This window comes from Perca flavescens, chromosome 10 (genome assembly GCF_004354835.1).
Source record: "Perca flavescens isolate YP-PL-M2 chromosome 10, PFLA_1.0, whole genome shotgun sequence".
In the NCBI taxonomy this organism is placed as follows: Eukaryota; Metazoa; Chordata; class Actinopteri; order Perciformes; family Percidae; genus Perca; species Perca flavescens.
The window spans coordinates 15,742,554-15,762,906 of NC_041340.1; the positions used below are offsets into that span (position 1 = coordinate 15,742,554).

At 40.6% G+C, this 20,353-nt stretch overlaps 1 protein-coding gene across 2 annotated transcripts in view; it reads right to left on the reverse strand.

Moving 5' to 3' along the window:
• Nucleotides 1-3,154: 3,154 nt before the first annotated feature.
• inppl1b (inositol polyphosphate phosphatase-like 1b) overlaps nt 3,155-20,353 on the reverse strand; it is a 34,502-nt gene continuing 17,303 nt past the window's right edge. For both annotated transcript variants that reach the window (XM_028588735.1, XM_028588734.1), the window contains 25 exons: nt 18,225-18,363; nt 17,830-17,950; nt 16,901-17,041; nt 16,627-16,714; nt 16,396-16,473; nt 16,049-16,186; nt 15,807-15,921; nt 15,613-15,713; nt 15,424-15,526; nt 15,112-15,308; nt 14,164-14,281; nt 13,879-13,975; nt 13,629-13,767; nt 13,418-13,517; nt 13,140-13,228; nt 8,372-8,453; nt 7,762-7,851; nt 7,562-7,675; nt 7,388-7,476; nt 7,213-7,300; nt 6,523-6,675; nt 6,049-6,130; nt 4,634-5,429; nt 4,405-4,520; nt 3,155-3,999 (listed from right to left, as the gene is read on the reverse strand). In XM_028588735.1, coding sequence (XP_028444536.1) covers nt 3,906-3,999; nt 4,405-4,520; nt 4,634-5,429; nt 6,049-6,130; nt 6,523-6,675; nt 7,213-7,300; nt 7,388-7,476; nt 7,562-7,675; nt 7,762-7,851; nt 8,372-8,453; nt 13,140-13,228; nt 13,418-13,517; nt 13,629-13,767; nt 13,879-13,975; nt 14,164-14,281; nt 15,112-15,308; nt 15,424-15,526; nt 15,613-15,713; nt 15,807-15,921; nt 16,049-16,186; nt 16,396-16,473; nt 16,627-16,714; nt 16,901-17,041; nt 17,830-17,950; nt 18,225-18,363 — 3,468 coding nt within the window. In that variant the 3' untranslated portion in view covers nt 3,155-3,905. The remainder of the gene's footprint in view (nt 4,000-4,404; nt 4,521-4,633; nt 5,430-6,048; nt 6,131-6,522; nt 6,676-7,212; nt 7,301-7,387; nt 7,477-7,561; nt 7,676-7,761; nt 7,852-8,371; nt 8,454-13,139; nt 13,229-13,417; nt 13,518-13,628; nt 13,768-13,878; nt 13,976-14,163; nt 14,282-15,111; nt 15,309-15,423; nt 15,527-15,612; nt 15,714-15,806; nt 15,922-16,048; nt 16,187-16,395; nt 16,474-16,626; nt 16,715-16,900; nt 17,042-17,829; nt 17,951-18,224; nt 18,364-20,353) is intronic.

Below are 20,353 nucleotides of genomic sequence, written 5' to 3' on the forward strand. Positions count from 1 at the left end.
TTAAATCCATAAATTGTCGTAATCGTAAATTGCCTTTAAGCCCCCCTTCAGTCCAGAATGTGTTTTGCTTATTATTATTACTACTTCATTTGGGTGTTTGACCTTTACTGTGCAGAATGTGTGTGCAGAGTTGGTCATTAGAAGTATGTACTTACATGTATAATAATTTTCTTTCCGTCATCGCAATATCAACTCGCGCAATATTCACATCGCGCAAGGCTGCAACATATCGCGAAAATACACTCAGATCTTTTGTGTTAGTAGAAAGGAAATATCAGTAGAAAACTGCACTTTATAATGTAACTGTCATTCTTTTTTTAGTGGTGCCTTTATATTCAATTCAAAGTTGAATTGAAAAAAAAAAAGTATGTTGAAAATTATTTCTGTTCATTTGTTTTAAATTCAATAAGCAATTTGTTGTTTTTAGTTCCCTTTCTAATGGTGCCCCATTTGTAAGGAACATGGATTTATGGGATGAGCAGCAGTGCTGAGTATGTGGGTTGCAGCCATGAAAAATTTGCCAAATCTTCTTTGCCATTGCCAAACATATACAACACGTGCACTGGAACCTGAACATGTGGAGGAACGTTATGTTCAGTGATGAGTCCAGATTCTGCCTACGGCAGTGGGCTTGTAGTCAAAGTGTGGAGAAAACGCGGAGAACGCTATGCTGATTGCTGCACCGATAGAGTAACACCTTTTGGTGGAGGCAGTGTGATGGTGTGGGGCGGCATCTCCCTCACTGGAAAAACAAGCCTTGTCATCATTGGAGGCAATCTCAATGCAGAGAGATATAGAGATGAGATTCTGCAACCAGTGGCAATCCCATATCTCCACAGTCTGGGACTGAACTCTATCCTCCAAGATGACAACGCTGGCCCCCACAGGGCGGGGTTATCAGAGACTACCTCCAGAATGTGGGAGTGGAGAGGATGACGTGGCCTGCCAGCAGTCCTGACCTCAACCCCATTGAACACTTGTGGGATCAGCTTGGATGTGCTGTTTGTGCCAGAGTGACCAACACAACCACGTTGGCTGACTTGCGACAAATGCTGGTTGAAGAATAGGATGCCATCCCACAGCAGTGTGTGACCAGGCTGGTGACCAGCATGAGGAGGAAGTGCCAGGCTGTTGTGGCTGTGTATGGTTATTGGTCACGCTACCGAGGCTCCTGTTTGTGAAATGAATAAATTGTTAAATTGCCAATATGTCTTGTTTCTTCAAACTTCAATCATCCAATCCACCCAACACCAAACGAGTCAATAGCAGAGAAGATTTGGCAAATTTTTCATGGGCACAACCCACATACTCAGCGCTTCTGCTCATCCCACAAATGCATGTTCCTTCAAAGAATATTTTGATACATGGAGGGCATCTTTAAACTTCACTTTGTCAATATGTGCACACATTTGTCAAGCCTAATATGATAAACTAATAATCATGTATTAAAACATGCTGCTGCATAATCACAGACCAACTATGTCAATCTAAACCCCTGTTTTATTAAACATGTGACTTTTAAAAGAAAAGAAATCAACATTTTCCACCCTGTTGTTCACCCTGAAAAAATTCCCAGAAGCCCTACGGGTGATGACATACCTACCTGCTGTCAGATGACAGAGGGATGTGTTTGGTCATGCCTTAATGTGTAACTACAAGCAAAAACACATAGACACACTCTCACGCTCACTCTCACTCTCACTCTCACACACACTCTCTCTCTCACACACACATACACACACACATACACACACACACACACACAGTTGTCTCATTTCTTTCTGCTGCAGTCTATTATTTAACTAAGCTGACAAATACAACTTTTTTGTTCATGGACTTGGCAATCATGACAGTTACCCTGTAACATGACGGATGTAATATTTATGTAAGTTGTTTACACTGGAAAAGCACTGGTCTTTATCCAATCTAAGAAAATATTATCTATGCATGTTTCAACAAGATCCTGAAAAACTAGAAAGAAATAACAGATGCAGACTTTCTGTAACTTAAAAAAAAATAAAGACTATGATGCTTGGCTAAACCTAGCTAGTGTCACGCAGGGGGGCCTTAATATGTAATCTTTTGGATGTTTGTGTGCTGTTGTGCTTCCTTGTGTGTGTGTTTAAAAATAACAATGAAATGCTGCGCTATTGACTTTAGACCAGGTTTTTGTTGGTCAATGGCACGATCATTTCCCGCTGCCTCAAGAGAGCAATATGCCAGGAATTCACCTAAACACACTTCCCTGTAAGACTAGCACGCCCATGGGCGCAAAGATGGGTGCAGGTGCATTTGCTATATAAATGACGTGTGCACTGGACGGTCTTAAAATAGCAAAGACACTTGCGTCAGGCTTTGCGTTGAAATTTGCGTCGGGCTTTGCGCCGCGCTGCGCCAGGTGCAAGATAAGGCCCAGTGTGTTGGTACTTGCATGACTGTCACTCAAAGAGAGAAGCATTATTTTTATCAAGTATTGTGGCAAATAATTGCCCCATGAATTGCATTTCTGGTTCTACTGTTGCAACCCATATATATTGCAGTATTAGACTATTAAAGGAATACGCCACCGTTTGTTGAAATAGGGTTATTCACCGTCTCCTCTATATTTATATAGGTGGGCAAACGCATAATATCTCTGTGCCAAAGTAGCAGTGCTTCGGCTGTAGCCTACTTCCACCCAATGTAGTCCCAAGTCAATATCTGTCTAGGAAATCATCTAGTCTTAATCTGCATTGCTAATTGTACTCATTGTGAATACGCAGTCCACAATTAGTAATTAGGTTTTGTTTTTGTTGTTGTTGGGTCACTTTTAATCACAATATGCTAACCGGCAACATAGAATTCCATTCACTACGCTAAGCTAAGCTAGCGGCAGAGCTGTCGGACTAAGACAATACATGCACTGAGACAAAAATGCGTTTGCCCATCTATATAAATATAGAGGAGACTGTGAATGACCCTATTTCAACAAACGGTGGCATATTCCTTTAAGAAGGCTACACCTCCATTCTAGGTGGCATTAAACATTAAACAAAACATACAAGTAGCATGGTGCGATGATGTGAGTTGAGCATTGAAATGGAAAAGACCTGAGGAAGTGATTTCTCGGTTTCCAGCTGCTCAACAGAATGAAATGACACTTGTGATTGCCTAGTGAAAGTCAAGAGTTGCTTTATGCACTTTACTTTATAAAAAGGTTGCATAAAACACGCACAGTGGACTGTGCACATACACAGTGGTACTGATTAAGTGACATGATAACAACAGTATGCAACAGTAAACAACATGAGATAATGGCAGGTCCTTCTATACCAACTTTACAGCCGACGTTCGAGTAGATATGAACAGCTATGGATTTTATGCTCCATAGGTTTAATAGAGGGCTTTTACAAGCTCAGATCCAGGCTCAATAATAGCAGAGTAATGGGAAGCACACAGTAGAAGGCCTGAAGGTGAATGTTAAACACTAGCCTTGAGTTAACACTGGAAATTGAAAGACTATATTTTTATAGTCATTTAAAATTCACTTAAAACTAAATCAATGAGTCCTTGATATCATAAACAATATTTGCATACGTGTCAGTAACTGGAGGTACACATTAAGGCTTTCCATTCATATCCCCCAATGCTTTCATTATCTGTCAAGATGGATAGATGAGTGATGCAGACTGTGCAACAAGTACTTCCTGCGTTATGTTCCCTTTGCTGTGTTGACGCAGGCAAACTATTGTTACAGTATTGATCGAGTAAATAAAAAGACAGTAATGCTCTGATAAAGTCCAGCTGATGTGATTGATATCCGATTAGTCTGTCCTCTCTTTCAGACTTCGGTTCTGACAGTTTTTCCAGTTCTAATTGAGCGGTCTATGAGGCTTCGTACCAGCAATGTTTTTTATCTCTGTATGTCAGTTCCAGTTCCTGGGCAGGTTCTCGAGGATCTTGCGTCGGTGTGAAGGGTTCGTCACTCCTGCGGCGCGTAGATCCTCCTCAGTGATACCACTGTAGAGAGGAGAAATGACACTAAATCACACCTGACTGGAAATTCAATATAACTTCATAATCCGGTAAGTCTTTGTAAGTACATCTGGTGCCAACATCCTTATATCAACACACCATGACTGGATGTGTTTAAACATTGGTGCCCCAGCGAGGCTCCATGAGCTAACTTGACTGTCAAGTTCAATCATCTCACTCAGATGAGCATGACTGTCACATGCACGTTAGTAATTTGATCAGGCCTACAACTGATTATTGCAACAGTCCTGTGAACACAGAGGTTATCTCTACAAACAAATGTATCTTGCTCTGTGTGTGTGTAGTAACCACATTATTTGTATCTAAGAAGTGCAGTAATGAGCCTACCTAAGTACGGCTTGTGGAACATGTTATCCGAAATCATTTTACCTGAAGTAATCCAGATCATCCCAGCCATTGAGGCTGAGTCCCAGGGTGTATTTCTGAAGACCCAGAGCACTGAGAAGCTCCCGCACGGTCTCTGGTGCACCTTGGAGGACAGACACCTGCGTTGAGATAAAGCAGACAGAATCTTTTACAGAGAACCAGGAGTGACATCTTTAAAAAAAAAAAAAAAAAAAAAAAAAAAAAAAAAAAGTCTTTTGAAACAGTGTCATACCTCTTTCTCCCAGCTGTAGCCTCTATCTCCATGCGTAGAGGGGCCATTTCTATAACTTGGCCTCTGGTTGAGTATGGATGGGCCTCTCTGCTCTGTGGGGAAGAAGTCCACTTCGCTGAGGGACTTGGCCATTTGCAAAGCAGTGAGGGAGTTGTCCCCTGTAGGTCCAGGGGGCTGCTGATCCACCATCCAGGGAACAGAGACCTGAGAGTGTGCTATGTGAGTGGGGATGTAGGGGAAAGCTGACGGCGCCTTGGCTGCCCGAATAGGATTGGTTCTTTCTGGGAGAAGCTGATGTTGATCCCTTCTGGCTTTTTCCCTGATGATTGCCGAGTGATTCATATACAAGTTCCTCAGGTTCTTCTCGGGCAGTATAGAGTCTTGAACAACCTTTTTACCTTGGTATTTGTCTCTGGGTTGTGAAGACTGTTCCTGGTACTGTGACATGGCGTTACTTGAGGTTGGAGGTAAGGGAGATGGGTTTTTGGCCGGAAAAAGCTGATAGGAGGAGTTGGTTTGGGGTGTATGAAGGTCATTGGTTGGAGTGTACTGAGGCAGGACGGCTGGAATTTCAATCTCTGTAAAGTCTGATCTGCGACAGGGTCTTTTGTCAAAGCCCTGACGTCCTGAGATTTTTGGGAGCTGCAAGGCCTCATTTCCAGACCAGATCACCTGAGGGTCCCTTCGCTGGGGAAGAGCCTCCTCCACTCTGCGTGCCACTGACACACCTTCAAAGATGAAGTAGGCAGGATTGGTGTAGCTGCTTGGAGTAAGTTTGGGAGGAGCTGCCAAAGACCTGCAATGAACATACAAGTTTTGAATTTGCCAACCGAGTTACAATTTTATGGTACTAAATGTGTCCTCAGTTCTTTCTTTACAAGAGTTTGTATGTGGTCTCTGGCATTCATCAATGTTAACGTTGCAGGTTAGGGTTAGCTTGGACCTTTAGCTCAAACCAATAGTGGCACAGTGCTAATAGAAACACAAAGGCTGCATTGATTTGGACATGTGGCTTCAGTAAACGGTGAGATGATGAAATACCATCTAAAAAGGAGTCCAGTTTGAGTAATACACCCATGAGTTTGAAGGCTTATCAGATGTCAAAACATTACACAGCGGCATTGAAGAAAAAAAAAAAAAAAAAATTCATAGTTTTTCAGTATAATTTAGATAATATCTACTGTATCAGATTCACAAGAATAGGGAACACATTTCTGATAATTTTTTTCTAAATAAAAGTATACAGTGGAAAGTGACTAACTGAGCTTGGTTATGTTAAAAAAAAAAAAGCAGGTAAAACGTGCTCACAATCTGCTGAGGATTGGGGACGTTTTTCAAAGAGCTCCAGAGAACCTTTCCTTGGAGGCTTTCTGCTGCTTCACACTGATGCTCAGAAACAATGAGGAGGTTCTCACCTGTTTATTGGGACCCGTGTAGATGCAGGAGACATGTGTCCCCTCACAGGACCTTTATCATCTTTCTCAAAATAGAACCAGTCTGAAAAAGGAAATCACAGAATCACCGGTGATCAACACATTCCATAACGAGCAAGACTTCCTTAAAATCTGTATGCTGCAGGCAGGCCAAAAGCCATACCAGTTTGTTGTTGTAGTGCCTGACCTGGTGACATAAAACTCATCTGTCCTGTTTCAGTGTCTCAGGATGCATCTGGTCAGGGTCAGTCAATCAGGAGCCAAAAGAGGAAGCGGTCGATAGATACCAGCAAGTGTAAAGCCAAGCCAGGGATCGTTGAGGAACCAAATAGAGGAAGCAATGTAAGACTCACAGGAGAGTCAAAGAATGCAGTGACAGTGGAGATGAAAGTTTAGTGGGAAGTGATAGTGCAAGCAAGGCAGAGCGTACGAGATGACCAGTTCAGGCTGACTCACCGTAGGTCTTCTCCCGAGTTCCTCGTCTGTCCTTGGGCACATGAACTCTGACCCGTCCTCTTATGGAGCCCATCTCCTCGCCTCTGTGACTCAAAAATGTCTCAAACTGCTCCGACGCACCAGTGAGTGAGCGCAGAGCCACACAGCATTCACCTATGAAAAAAGATTTTAAAAGATTCTTCATTAGATCAATAAGACATCTCACGCTGAAACAAAGTGGGGAGTGCAACCTATCCATCCAGATAGTTCCAGCATGATTTCCACAGACCTTGACACTGACTGTAGTTCAACTACAATAAAGGTCAATTGCATTTGATTTGGAGAAAATTGTTATATATAACACTCAGTTTAGTGCCTCAAAATACAGTAATCCATGCACTTTGTTGTGAACATTTTCTGCCTTTTGCATCGAGATGAAAAAACTGTGAAACTGTTCACAAATTGATGTGTCATCTCCAAAGTGATGTTTTATGCAATTTTTTGATAAACTGAAATCTGCAAACCGTATCAACACATAATGAAACTATCTGGATTAGTAGATAGCAATGTGATAAGAGTTTACAATAAAAAAACAAAACAATTTCATGTTTTTGGATAAACTGTCATTCTAAGGGCACTCATTAGCCAACCTAGAGGGACATTATGAATGAAGGACTAAATTAGACTAAATAAATTTGTCCTGTGACCAACCGTATGACTCAAACCCGTCACATGACTTGACAGACAACAGCAGGTGCTGATCCTGAAGATAATCCATGTCAGACATAATTGGAAGAAGCTATGACAGACACAAACAAATCACAAGTTCAGAATTTGACTTAAAAAACAAACAATATTTTCAGCCATGCCCAAATGAGCCTCTAACCTTTGGCAGTTGTTTGAAGGACCAGCCAAGTTTGAGAAACCTGGGAACATCCCAACTCTGCGAGTCATTCTCATTTGAGCGTCGTGTCTCTGCAAAGAAAGACATTAACTACTCTTTTTCCTCTGTGCTGCAAAATGGCTTCATATGAAATGTCTTTTTCATGTGGCACCATACCTTCAAGGCAAGACGAATTAAATTCAATAAAGAACTTTGCCTTGCTTGCCGTCTTCACAATGGCCTCAATGCCTTCGAGCTCTATCCAGGCCCTCTCCATGCTTGAATTTGTATCTGTGCGAGACAAATGCATGACAATGCTTTTCACTTAATGAAGGGATTCAGTCCTATTCCATCTTGAAGGGTCACAATGACAGCACCTGTTTTGGAGCTGAACTGTGAGGTCACTCCCACTTGGAACGTGGCAAAAACAGGTGAGTGATCACTTGTGAAGATGTCATCTGGGCAACCTGGTGAGAGACAAATCCATCCTATTACTTTATTATTAGACATGCAATAACAACACTAAATATCACTAAAAATGTATTGTGAGGCTGATGAATGGTCAGCGATATTTCACAAGATGTGACAAAAGAGTGATTTAGGAGACAAAAAGTAGTTTTGCTACTCCACAGTATCTGTTATGTTTTAATAGTTTGCTGAGGTTAGTCAGACAGAAGCTCGGGCAGAATGAAAGGAAATGACTGTGTTTCTTTATGGACCATAGACCAGGATGTAGGGGCCGACGGTTTCTGTTCTCATTTCGCAGTGGTACAAATGAAAAAAAAAAATGACCACAGATATCTAATTTGAGAATGCTGCATCAAACCCTTTGGCTATGTCAAGACTTAAACACCGACATCTCTGTGCTGCTCTTACATACATACATACTGTACATACAGACATACATACATTTTGTTTATGCCTTATTTAACGGTTTACCTTTCTACTTTTGAATTTAATCCTTTTTTTTTAATCTCCAGATCTTACCATAGGCAGTGCAGATCATGTGCGTCTCTGGGTAGGACTTCCACAGAATCCTATCACACCATGATGGAACATTCACTCGCACCTAAAGAAACATATTCAGGTATAAATCAACAACATATTGTACAACAAATTAATTTGCCATATAGAAACTGTATGCAGTGAAGAATGCCTTCATTCCTGTTATGCCAGAGGTTCCATTTTTAGACTGTGGGTTAATGCTTGACCTCCTATGTTAGTGGTCATGGCAGCTGCTGTCAGTCACATATCCCTACAGACCCCTTAAATAGGATTAAGTTACACGTAAAAATATCTTAAGAAGTGAGTCAACTGTATATTTAGAATGCTTCTAGGGTCTTTTCTTTATAGTTCTGCTTTGCCATACTGCAGTCATCAAGTCACTCTTAAAAAAGAACAATCTAGACACGTCACTAATGAGCAACTATAGGCCGATATCAAACCTTCCATTTTTAAGTAAAATCACTGAAAAAACAGTTTCTCAACAACTCAAACTTTTCTTGTCACTAAACAACAGTTTTGATGCCTTCCAGTCGGGTTTTTGACCACATCACAGCACTGAGACAGCTCTTGTTAAAGTCTTTAATGACATCCACTTAAACACAGATAGAGGCAAAATTTCATTCTTAGTATTACTTGATCTCAGTGATGCATTTGATACGGTCGACCAAGACATATTACTAGACCAACTGCAAAACTGGGTTGGCACTTCTGGCTCAGTACTAAAGTGGTTTGAGTCTTATTTAAAGAATAGGGAATACTTTGTGTCTATAGGGAATTATACATCTGAGCATCAGTGTTGCCACAGTTACTTTGAAAAAGTAACTTAGTTACTTTACAGATTACTTGATTTTAAAAGTAGTTTAGTTACTTTACAGATTACTTGATTTTAAAAGTAACGAAGTTAGATTACAAGTTACTTTATTAGTTACATGCAGCAGCTGCCGACAACACCCCCACAGCCTCAACATAAAAATGACAACCGGTTTACTGTGAGGCAGCTCGGCGTTGCCAGTAGTAGGATCTGGTTTATTATGGCACGAAAGAGAGCGAGTCAACCGTGTTTAAGGGCAGCATTTCCGCTACAACATAGGCCTACTGCCCGACCAACTTCTTCAACTCTCCCCCACTTACTGGTTTTGCACCGAAGTCCAGCTTTTGTTGTTTGGGTGGTGGGGGACCTCCTCTCTGCTTCGTAAGTTTGACTGCAGCGCTGCGACTCCAAATGTTTCTTCAAATTTGACGTAGTTGCCACCAGCACAGAGTGTACAACGAACCTTAATATTGCCGTCTTTAGCTGACACAAACTCTATAGTAATATATAATGACTGTATTTCCAGCTAGAAAACGCGCATCTCTCTCGTCCCTCCATTGTTGTTTACATTTGTGTCGCTGCGTGGTACACGTGAACTGTCCACATGCTGAAAACGTGACTTGTCGCATACCTGACTTCACTCCCCGAGACGCAAGAAGAAAGCAAAAATATATATTTTTACTAAGGAAAATGACAAATAGTAATGCACAGTGACTTGGATAAGTAACTTTAATCTGATTACTGGTTTGGAAATAGTAACGCGTTAGATTACTCGTTACTGAAAAAAGTGCTCAGATTAGAGTAACGTGTAACGCGTTACGTGTCATCACTGCTGAGCATACAAATATGACGTGCGGAGTTCCCCAAGGCTCAGTTCTGGGGCCTCTCCTGTTTAACATCTACATGCTTCCACTGGCTCAAATTATGGAAAACAATAAAATCAGTTACCATAGTTATGTGGATGACACACAAATTTATATAACCTTATCGCCCAGGGGACTATACTCCAATACAACAACTAAGTGCATTGAACAAATTAACGACTGGATGTGCCAGAATTTTCTTAAATTAAATGACGAAAAAACTGAGGTGGTTGTTTTTGGAGCAAAAGAGGAACGATTAAAAGTCAGCACTCAGCTTCCAACGACAATGTTAAAAACAACAGACAAAGCCAGAACTCTTGGTGTAGTCATGGACTCAGACCTGAATTTTAACAGCCACATTAAGACAATTACAAAGTCAGCCTATTACCACCTTAAAAATATATCAAAGGTTAAAGGACTTATGTCTCAGCAGGATTTGGAAAAACTTGTCCATGCTTTTATCTTCAGTAGACTTGACTACTGCAACGGTGTCTTTACAGGTCTCCCTAAAAAATCAATCAGTCCTCACTAAGACCAAGAAAGTGGATCACATCACTCCAGTACTGAAGTCTCTCCACTGGCTTCCAGTGCCTCAGAGAATTGATTTCAAAAATACTTTTGCTGGTTTATAAATCACTAAACGGTTTAGGGCCGAAATACATTTCTGATCTGCTACTACACTATGACCCCTCAGACCTCTCAGGTCGTCTGGGACAGGTCTACTTGTTGTCCCCAGAGTCAGAACTAAACAGGGGGAAGCAGCATTCAGTTTTTATGCTCCACATATCTGGAACAAACTCCCAGAAAACTGCAGGTCCGCAGCAACTCGGAGTTCTTTTAAATCAAAGCTAAAGACCTATCTTTTGATGTTGCCTTTCTTTGTTATACTGAAGTTGCATTGATGACACTGTATGACACTCAGTAACTGCTCTTTAATGTTTAATTTCTTATACTACACTGTAACTTTTATTCGCATATTTTATCTCTCCCTTCTTTAAATTCTTATACTGCACAGTCAATTTTTTTCTTGTCGTTTAATGTTTTAATTTGTTTTTAAATCGTTTTCTAACTGCTCTTTGATGTTTTATGTAAAGCACTTTGAATTGCCTTGTTGCTGAAATGTGCTATACAAATAAAGCTGCCTTGCCTTGCCTTGCCTTTGCTGGTACAGTATGTATCACAAATTGAGCATCAGAGTCTAAAATATAATAAACCTATTTCAACAATGTCATTCAGAAAAATGATTAAGGCCGTGGTTACACTTGCCTTTTAATGCGACTTTTCAGATGTGCTGGATCGGAACTTGTCCGCATATGGGTCCACACTTGACACTTCAATGTGACCTGCCTGATCGTATAGTGATCGGATATATTTCCGAGTGAATATAACGTAATTGCATGCATCCCAAATGGTACTTGGTGCAAGAGAGAGCGTTCTTTGTTTCTTTATACATATTTCCTTTATTTTGTAAAGGTGGCAGGGACCGTACGAAAAGCGCTTTGTAGAGAGAGCAGCGGAGACAGTGGGTCCCTGCTGTGCTCCAGCCCCTTGTTTTTATTAATGACTAGCTACGAACAACGCTCCACTAATACCGTAATAAACACATATTTCCAATTAATTCCTCATGATAACAATTCCCCATTACTTTGAAATTTAAAAGTTTTTATAGCGAAGCAGCAAAATGTAGGAAATGTTGGGTTTTCATCAGTAGTAACTTAACACAACTTCTACAATAGTAAAATAAAGTCAATATCTGAAAGTACAAACAGGACGTAGAAGACATATGCATTATGCAAAACTTCTCAGTTCAGAGAGCAGCCCCGGTTCCCTTTGCTCTCGCTCAGGAGAGGAACTCCCGTGAAACTGGGTGATGACACAAGATCTCATATGTCCAATGTGTAGGAATTTCTCCCATCTAGCGTTGAGATCATATATCGCAATTGACTCTCTCGCACCACGCAGTTCAAAGTACGTATTATGGTACGCTACGGTAGCCTTCACGCTTCAAAAAGCCGGGCGAAGAAGAGGACTCACGTTCATGAAATTTGGATTTTGAATACGTATTGTCCTCCACGTTTCCTTCTTCAAACTTGCCGGGGCCGGGAAGCTACAATACCCATTAGCAGCATTAGCAGCACCTGTAAGTTTATCATGTGACAGCGAAAACGCGAAAGGCGGAGCAGTATGTCCTGTATGTCCCTTACCAGTTAACGTATTTCAAGATGGCGCATGAATATGGAGCGTCTACCTATGCGTCTCATATACTGTCTATGATGCGTCTACACGAGTTCATGCAAATGCAATTGTAAAATTTCAAGCCAAACGGAATACTTGGAATTGATGGTGGATGTGAATATTCATGAAAAGGATAAGTTTGTGAACGGGCAACACAGATTTTGATAATGAACAACTAAACACGTCACACACTGGACCTTTAACCTATTTTTTCTTTGGGGAGCATAAGTCATTCATGAACTCTCTCCAGCTGGTTCGGTGTTGGGCGGTCTTCTCTGCATCCTTCCAGGATGATGTTGTTTCAGATGACACGAGACCTACGTTTGAGTTTAAGTGTAACGGCCTGAGACACAAACTAAGATGATGAGGTGCCCTTAATGTGAAGGATAACAAATGCAATATATATATATATATATAAAATATTATAAAATATATAAAATATGAGATATATATATATATATATATATATATATATATATATATATATATCATATTTTATAATATTTTATAATATTATATAATTAATATAAACAGGACTAAGAGTCTACAGTAATGGTAGTGGCTCTGAGAGGCTGTTCCTAGATCTCCAAAGTCTTTAGGATACATTGTCTGGGACCAGTCTAGTCTAGTCTAGTCTAGACAGAAGTGGTGAATAGACCAACAAACCAACAGAGTCATGGCTAAAAACCTTGATGAAGTTATTGAAGTATTGATGGTGCGTGTCCAAACATTTCTGGTGGCTACTCAGAGGTGTGTATATCCTCCATACTGCAGGAGGAGTTTTTATTTGCACATCATCTGTTTTTTCTGAGCTGCCTTTGTGTAACAAGAAATGACTTACTCCTGAAGTCTTGTACTTTTGCCACAGGTAGCAGTCTCTAGAGCCCCGTTCATATCGATAGGTGGGTGGAAATGTAATCTTCTCTTCCTCTTAACCACGATAAACAGAGAAAAGTGCAGTGTGAGGTAAGCAAAGGTAGAGCCGAATCATAATAAATTGGTATTTATTTAATATCATTCATTTTGTAATTGTAAAATAGCCTTAAAGTGCATTTACAATAACTGTCAGATGATATAGCTTTCAATGCAGAACAAAGCCAATTGCAAACTGAAACTCACTGAAATTGAGAAAGGACTTCCTCTTGTGTCTCTCTCGGGTCAGCTGGTCTGCACACATGAGCTCCTCAAACTCTCTCTTAGATACATGTTTCAGTATGTCCTGGAGTCAGTGAGGACCAGAAAGAAGCAGTAACATCAATGTCTGGGCATTTTTTCAATTGACCATCAACACTTAAAAAAGAGCAATGAATAATAAAGAAATCGGTCCGACCTGTACATCCAAGTCGAGTCTGTAGTTGAGGTCTCCACACCATAAGAGATGGGTGAAGCGCAGGCTGATGTCGAAGGCACTGAGCTGTTTGTCGCCCAGAGAAAGCAGTCTGAGGATGTCCACAAAGTTCTGGTTCCTCCTAAAAATAATGTACATTACAAGAGACAATTCTAAATCTTTCTTATACTGCTTAGCAATGAAACAGGAGCACACAAATTTGGTATTACACGTATGTATCCACGCAATGTACCTCAGGACTTTCTCACTTCCAGAGGTCAGGTGGCAGTTGACAAACCCAAAAGATGTTCCGTTGAAGAGGAAGGAGACCCCAACAGCTCCCTTGTTTCCTGAAAACAGAAACACTCAACCTCAAACCTCCAGGTTAATAAACACAAATCTTGGTTCTTGTTAATTGTGCACTATTATTTCTGGCTGGCAGCCATGATACTGTACATTCTGTACATTCATCTGTAAATTCATCTGTATTTGCTTTGTGTGTATTTGTGATGGTGAGATCATGCAGTGCAGCCTCTACCTAATGTGTTTCCCAATCCAGTCTTCACACTGGCTGTGTTCACATGGCTGATGCGACTTTCGTGCTCCGGCTTCACAAACACAGCCAGCCTTATATTCCAGAGTGACTGTACTGCCACCTACAGGACAATGCGCCACATAACTTGTTGTTGGTGACAAGAACAGTTTCCAACTAGTCAAAGAACACATAATTACAGATTTCTGAAATTATTTGACCCATTTCTATAAAGTCAGGCTCAAATTCAGTTAACACAGCCACTGACACAGATGCTCATTATGCAAAAGAGCAAGATGAAGTGTTGCTTTAATTTTTATTTACAACGTTGGAAATACAAATATTGACATCAAAACTATAATCTATCATTAATTTTTTTTTATAAATTTTTTGTATAAATATATTCCCAAAATAACGCTGACAAAATATCAGAAACTGTCACAATCCTTCCTATAATCTGAGATGCTGCTGAAATATTATAGCCTGACAAGCCAGACCCTGGCTGCTGCTAGGGTGCATCTAGATTTCTAGGCTAGAAACATTATCCTGTTTGTGTGTTCCTTCACACTTAATATATACTTTCTACCACTTGTAACATCTCAAGGTTTTACTTGAGAGTGGATGCCCTTTGAAATGCTGAATAACGTGTTTTCATCTTTTCCAATGTACAATACTAGAAAATGAATAAGGCACTGATTGACATAAGTTAAAATACAAGCTTTGTAAGACTAAAATGCAAGGAGTCCTAAAAGGCTTTATACAACTTTTTTCACATATGCGGTAGTTCTCCCCATGACCTGTTTTGATGCATAACAGTGGTGCAGTCCCTCTTTAATTTTTCTGGGCATGTAAATTTGTGAATCTTTCTTTTGTGAAAATATGGTAGCTTTATGGATAATGCACCTATATAGCATAAGTATCACCACTTTAGGTTAAAAAAAGAAAGAAAATTACTTGTTTAAAGTCGATTTGAGTGTAGCTGCGAAGGGTTGCTTTTATATGTTCTGTCCATTCTCTCTCCCCCTGAGGGTTTTCCTGAGTCCCCAAAGCATAGATGTCGTGAGGGAGCAAGGCAGTCGAGTCATCAGGGGTGTGCCCCAAACCGCAGCAGGTCACCCACGACTGCAGGCTGCGAGGTGGAGGGGAACCGCCTGTGCACACAAAACAACACAATAAATAATAATCTTTTTAATAGTTTCTTTTTTGCCTTTAATTCAACTTCTGTTGCCTGACAGTGAAAGAGACCATCGCTACATTTATGGTTACCCATGTTCCAGGTGCCAACAAACACAGAGATCACGTCAGGGTCCCTCAGCTGAGAGTGCCTGGTTTTCATCAGCTGGAGGAGTTGGCAGAAGGCATGACATTTCTGAAAGAGATGAGAGCCACTTAGTGAATTATAGGAAAGGAAACCGTGGATTCCAGGTAATAATAAAGACAATCCTTTTTCTTTACCCGTGCACTCTCAAACGTCATCTCCCGTGGTGTGTTGTTGTGGCTGTCAACCACCATGCGTACCTTGGCCGGACTGCTCTGGAACTTGACAATCTGAAGGACTGATACACAGGTAACATGACAGCAGATAATTATACACTATATCTGCAAGCAAGAGAAATGTTTTAGGCACTAAAAAGTAAATATTGTCTTACTTCTGTCATGTGAGACCCTCTCTATACCAAATGAACCAGCCTTCCTGTCAAAGAGCAGCACTCCTGTGTCCACATCCACAGAAACCGTCTGTCTGCCATACCTCACCATCTTCACCTGGACGCACAAAGACAAACAGCTGTTAATACATTTACATAGTCAGAGATCAGTTGTATGATTTGTCTTATCCCATGTCATACATGATGAAAAGAGATACAAATTTAACTTTTTCAACCTGATTTACCTGAAAGGAGTGGACTGGCAGTTGTCTGGCATGGTTCTTGACAGATGTAACGTTGGTGGGTGTTGGTTCAGGAGGGGGTGGGTTCGACTGCACTGCCAGATTGTGACTGGTCACTGCATCTTGTAATGCTTTTAGTACCTTTTGGAGCAGAGAATGTGCAGTGTTACAATCTAACCAGTGCTGTCATCACAAACAAGACTGGTTTGTTTTTTTAATCTGTCATTGTGAAAACATCATCATTCAACAACCACTAAAAGTTACAAGACTGTGAGCGTAATCACTCAAGAATCTTGCCATGATAAAGAAAAACCACAAATAGATAACTTTGTGCAATTTCACAAACATACCTTTTTTTCCAATGAAGAAAGGAGGCTGACCAAAGCTGAAATCTTACACAAAAGGCTGTCTATTTCCATCTCTGGGCCCTTGTTCCAAAAAGTACAAGATGAAAAGGTGCAAGGAGTTAATGAATTATGTATAAGAACGCACCTGTTAGCCCTTCAGTACTGGGTTACCATTTGAGAAATTACAGTTAGTTAAAGCTCTTCGGAAAGTATGTTGCATGGTTTGTACTGTACCTGTGCTTTGGTGTGTGTTAAAGAGCAGCTAGGATGGTCGAAGACCTTGGCCAGGGTTTCCAGACTTGAGAGAGTCAGCTCAATCTCACTGTCGATCAGACCAATACACAACATTTGTTTAATGACCATACCATTCATTTACATACATTTTAGTGTAGGGCATCTACTGCATATATTTAATAAAAATATGCAGAATTATCAGTGTACTGCATCGTAATAGTCCGTACACCAGTTTTTACGTACAGTTCATAGTTAACAATAAAAGCATGCAAACCTGTTTAAACCTTGGCATGCAGTACCAAGAGTACGCCTGAGGTGGCAGAGAGTTGTTGCGCCTTTGTGCACATTCTCAATGTCAAGAGGCAGCTCAGTGAAGAGGTAGTCATTAAGTAGAGCGATCAGCTCACCAGCAGTACTGTAAACAGGGTAAAACAGGCAAACTTCAGCTGTGAAGCTATGCAAAACATTTTTGCTTTCTGGACATTCCAGTCATTATATCTCCTAGCAAAAACCACAGAGCAGATACTATACATCAGTACTGTTTATTAATAGGCCAAAAAAAAGTATTTCAGTGTTTCGCATGTTGCTTTCTCATTGCTTGATTGCCAACAGGTGCATATTTAAATGAGAAAATGTTCTGAACATAACAGATGGCTGACATTGAAGTTATAGTGCATAGTTTCTGTCCCCATCATGAGGAATTCTAAGTAATGACAACAAAACACGTCAGCACGTCCACATGATACAAGCCTTACGTGATCACGCATGCACCCCAACCCCTCCTCCCTTGCTAGTAGCCAAGGAGGAAACGGATTAAAAAACATGATGGACACTTCAGAAGAGATAATTATCTAAACTTGAGTTTCTGCACAGGAAAGTCACTGGACGCCACAATCTTCTGAACAAAGCCATACTGAGAAATACAGAGAGAGTTGTGTGGTAGTCTTAATTAGCTTCGTAGCAACTCATTTGGCAATGGCTTGAATGACGTTTATTAATATTAAAACATTACACACTAAAGCTTTAATGTGACACTATAAATCACCTCAAGTCAATAAACAGTCACATCTATAAATGGATCTGCTATTGTCGCACAGAAAAAGCAGCTGTCGAATAGAACATATATGTTAAGAAAAGCTACACATGCAGCATAGAAAGGCACTATGCCTACCTAGTTTTGGTAATAAGGCTAGATAATCATACCTGGATGTGTTCAGCTCCTGCAACTTATCCAGGAATAGGGCATGAGGGGCTGGTTTAGCTGGTGGTCCTGTGAAAGGCACTGTGTTGACAGAGACTGGAACTAGAGGGGGCTTCTCATCATCTGTGCAGGCATTAAAACATAAAATCAAACATCAATAATAATAATAATGATAAGGGGCAGACATTATAAGTTTTACTTCTTTCTGCTCATTTTCATTCATGTTAAATGCTGTTGTTGCATTTGTTTTAAATGAATGAAATAAATAAAGGAAAAAAAAATTCAGCCCTGAAAGGAGCACACCTTTTTATTAGGTATGTATTATGTTATTATGTATGCACTTGTACATGTATTTAAGTGTTGGATGATTTGTTGTGATAACAGCTAGTGGGCCCACCTGAGCTCTCATCCCCAGTGTCTGTATCACGGGGAACAGCATAGAGCAGAGGAGTGACCAGGCCCTTGTGGGGATGCTGGTACCCCAACACCAGGTCCTCCAGTGTCCGGAAACAGTTTACCTGCACCCCCTGTGTTGTCTGTGAGAGGTATGCACGCACGCACGCACGCACGCACGCACGCACGCACGCACGCACGCACGCACGCACGCACGCACGCACGCACACACGCACACACACACACACACACACACACACACACACACACACACACACACACACACACACACACACACACACACACACACACACACACACACACACACACACACACACACACACACACACACACACACACACACACACACACACACACACACACACACACACACGCATGTATATTTGAATAATGTAGCAGTTTACATTTTTATTAATCCCCCAGGGGAAAACTAAGTGCCACCATACAAATAGGACAGACCACAGGTGAGACAATAGGAGAAGACATACACATCCCAAGACAATACAAATTAAGGGAAGAGCACAGCACCATAAAGTGTGTGCATCAATGTGACTAGTGTAGGACATCAAAATCAACAAATTCATGACACCAACATTAACACAATACAATCAGTACAACCACCAATCTCGTCATCAACATGAGTTCATCATGTTCATCATAAACATTAACATTAAACTTTCTTTCAAAATACCCTTGGAATACCTATTATGCTATAATGTCTAAATCTTGTATTGTATGCATTAAATTGAACTGCCCAATTCTGACTTGCATACTTTGTGTGGGTATTAGTGGATGTTTCCTTACATGACTCCCCCCTTCTATTAAATGTTGCTTGGTAGAACAAAAGAGAAGTGTTTATTTGCATGACAGAAAAAGGAACACACAGATGATTTGCTGTGATAAAAAGCATCCCATGGGGGGGTTTAGAAAGCTCTAGCCAACACCAAACAGCAGAGGCAACATCACTGACAGCTACTTCCTGGCTACAGCAGAAGATGGCTGTCATGTTTCACTGTGGGTCAACATTCCCACTTAGTCTAAAAGGCCTCCCAAAAAAACATGGCAAGGATGCTTTCACATGCATACGTTCACACATTTAAGCCACAAGCACAAGCCAGCCTTCTATTAAACTTGGCAACTAAAATCTGTACAGCTACACTTCAGTGGCACTCAAAGCAGTACAGGCAGAAATTAAGATTAAATATGCTATGTACAGGTGCTGTGCACACATACTCATAACACTACCAGTCACATGCACAAAATCAATAGGGTTCACATTAGCCCACAAAAACGAGCAAGCTCTTTTCTTGTGCCCTCTTTTTAGAAGTTTTTGTTTTCATTTTGTGGTGAAAGAAACCTGGTTTTCTCTCGAGCTACCCGTCGGTTTTGCCAGGAACTCTTCAAATAGTATTTTTGTACCACAAGGATCTCTTGAAAAGCAATTAAAAATAAATGACAAGGAATAAGAGACAGTGAGAGACAAAATGTGCCCCAAAATATCTCCATGGCCATGTTGGAAACACAAAAAGGCAAGCATGCGACTTGTGAGTTAGTGGAGCAAATCCAGTGAGGGAAAATATGTACTGGGAGTTTATACTGATGGCAGTGGAAACACAACTGAAATAGCAATAGAGTTTATGTCTTCATTTGAAAGCAGAGAATCTTTCCAAGTTGGTGGCTTAAAAAAAACGACTGCCAGACAATCATTATTACAAGTTATTGGACTTTAATATACAGACATACAGTAGTTTAAAAAAAACTAAATGATTTGTGGCTTCGGCCCTTGAAACTGTTATTTTTGTCACTCTCTTGCTTTCTCTCAACGACTTTGTGTGTGCTTTTGTGGTTTGAAACGGTTTGCTTGTGTGTGTTTTTTTCCTTCGAATAATTAGGTCATTTGCTGACTTAATGCCCCCCTGCTCAGAGTATCAAAAACACATACCATTACTGGCTTAAACCCTGCCACATCCAACAGACTTATTATGTCTAATACAAACACCCCTGTGTATACACATAACAAATAAGCACACCCATTGGTCAAGGACCTAGTGTGTGGGTTGAGTAGGAATCTCTGAGACATAAAAACAATTTCTCCTCTGTGCTGCTGAGCAA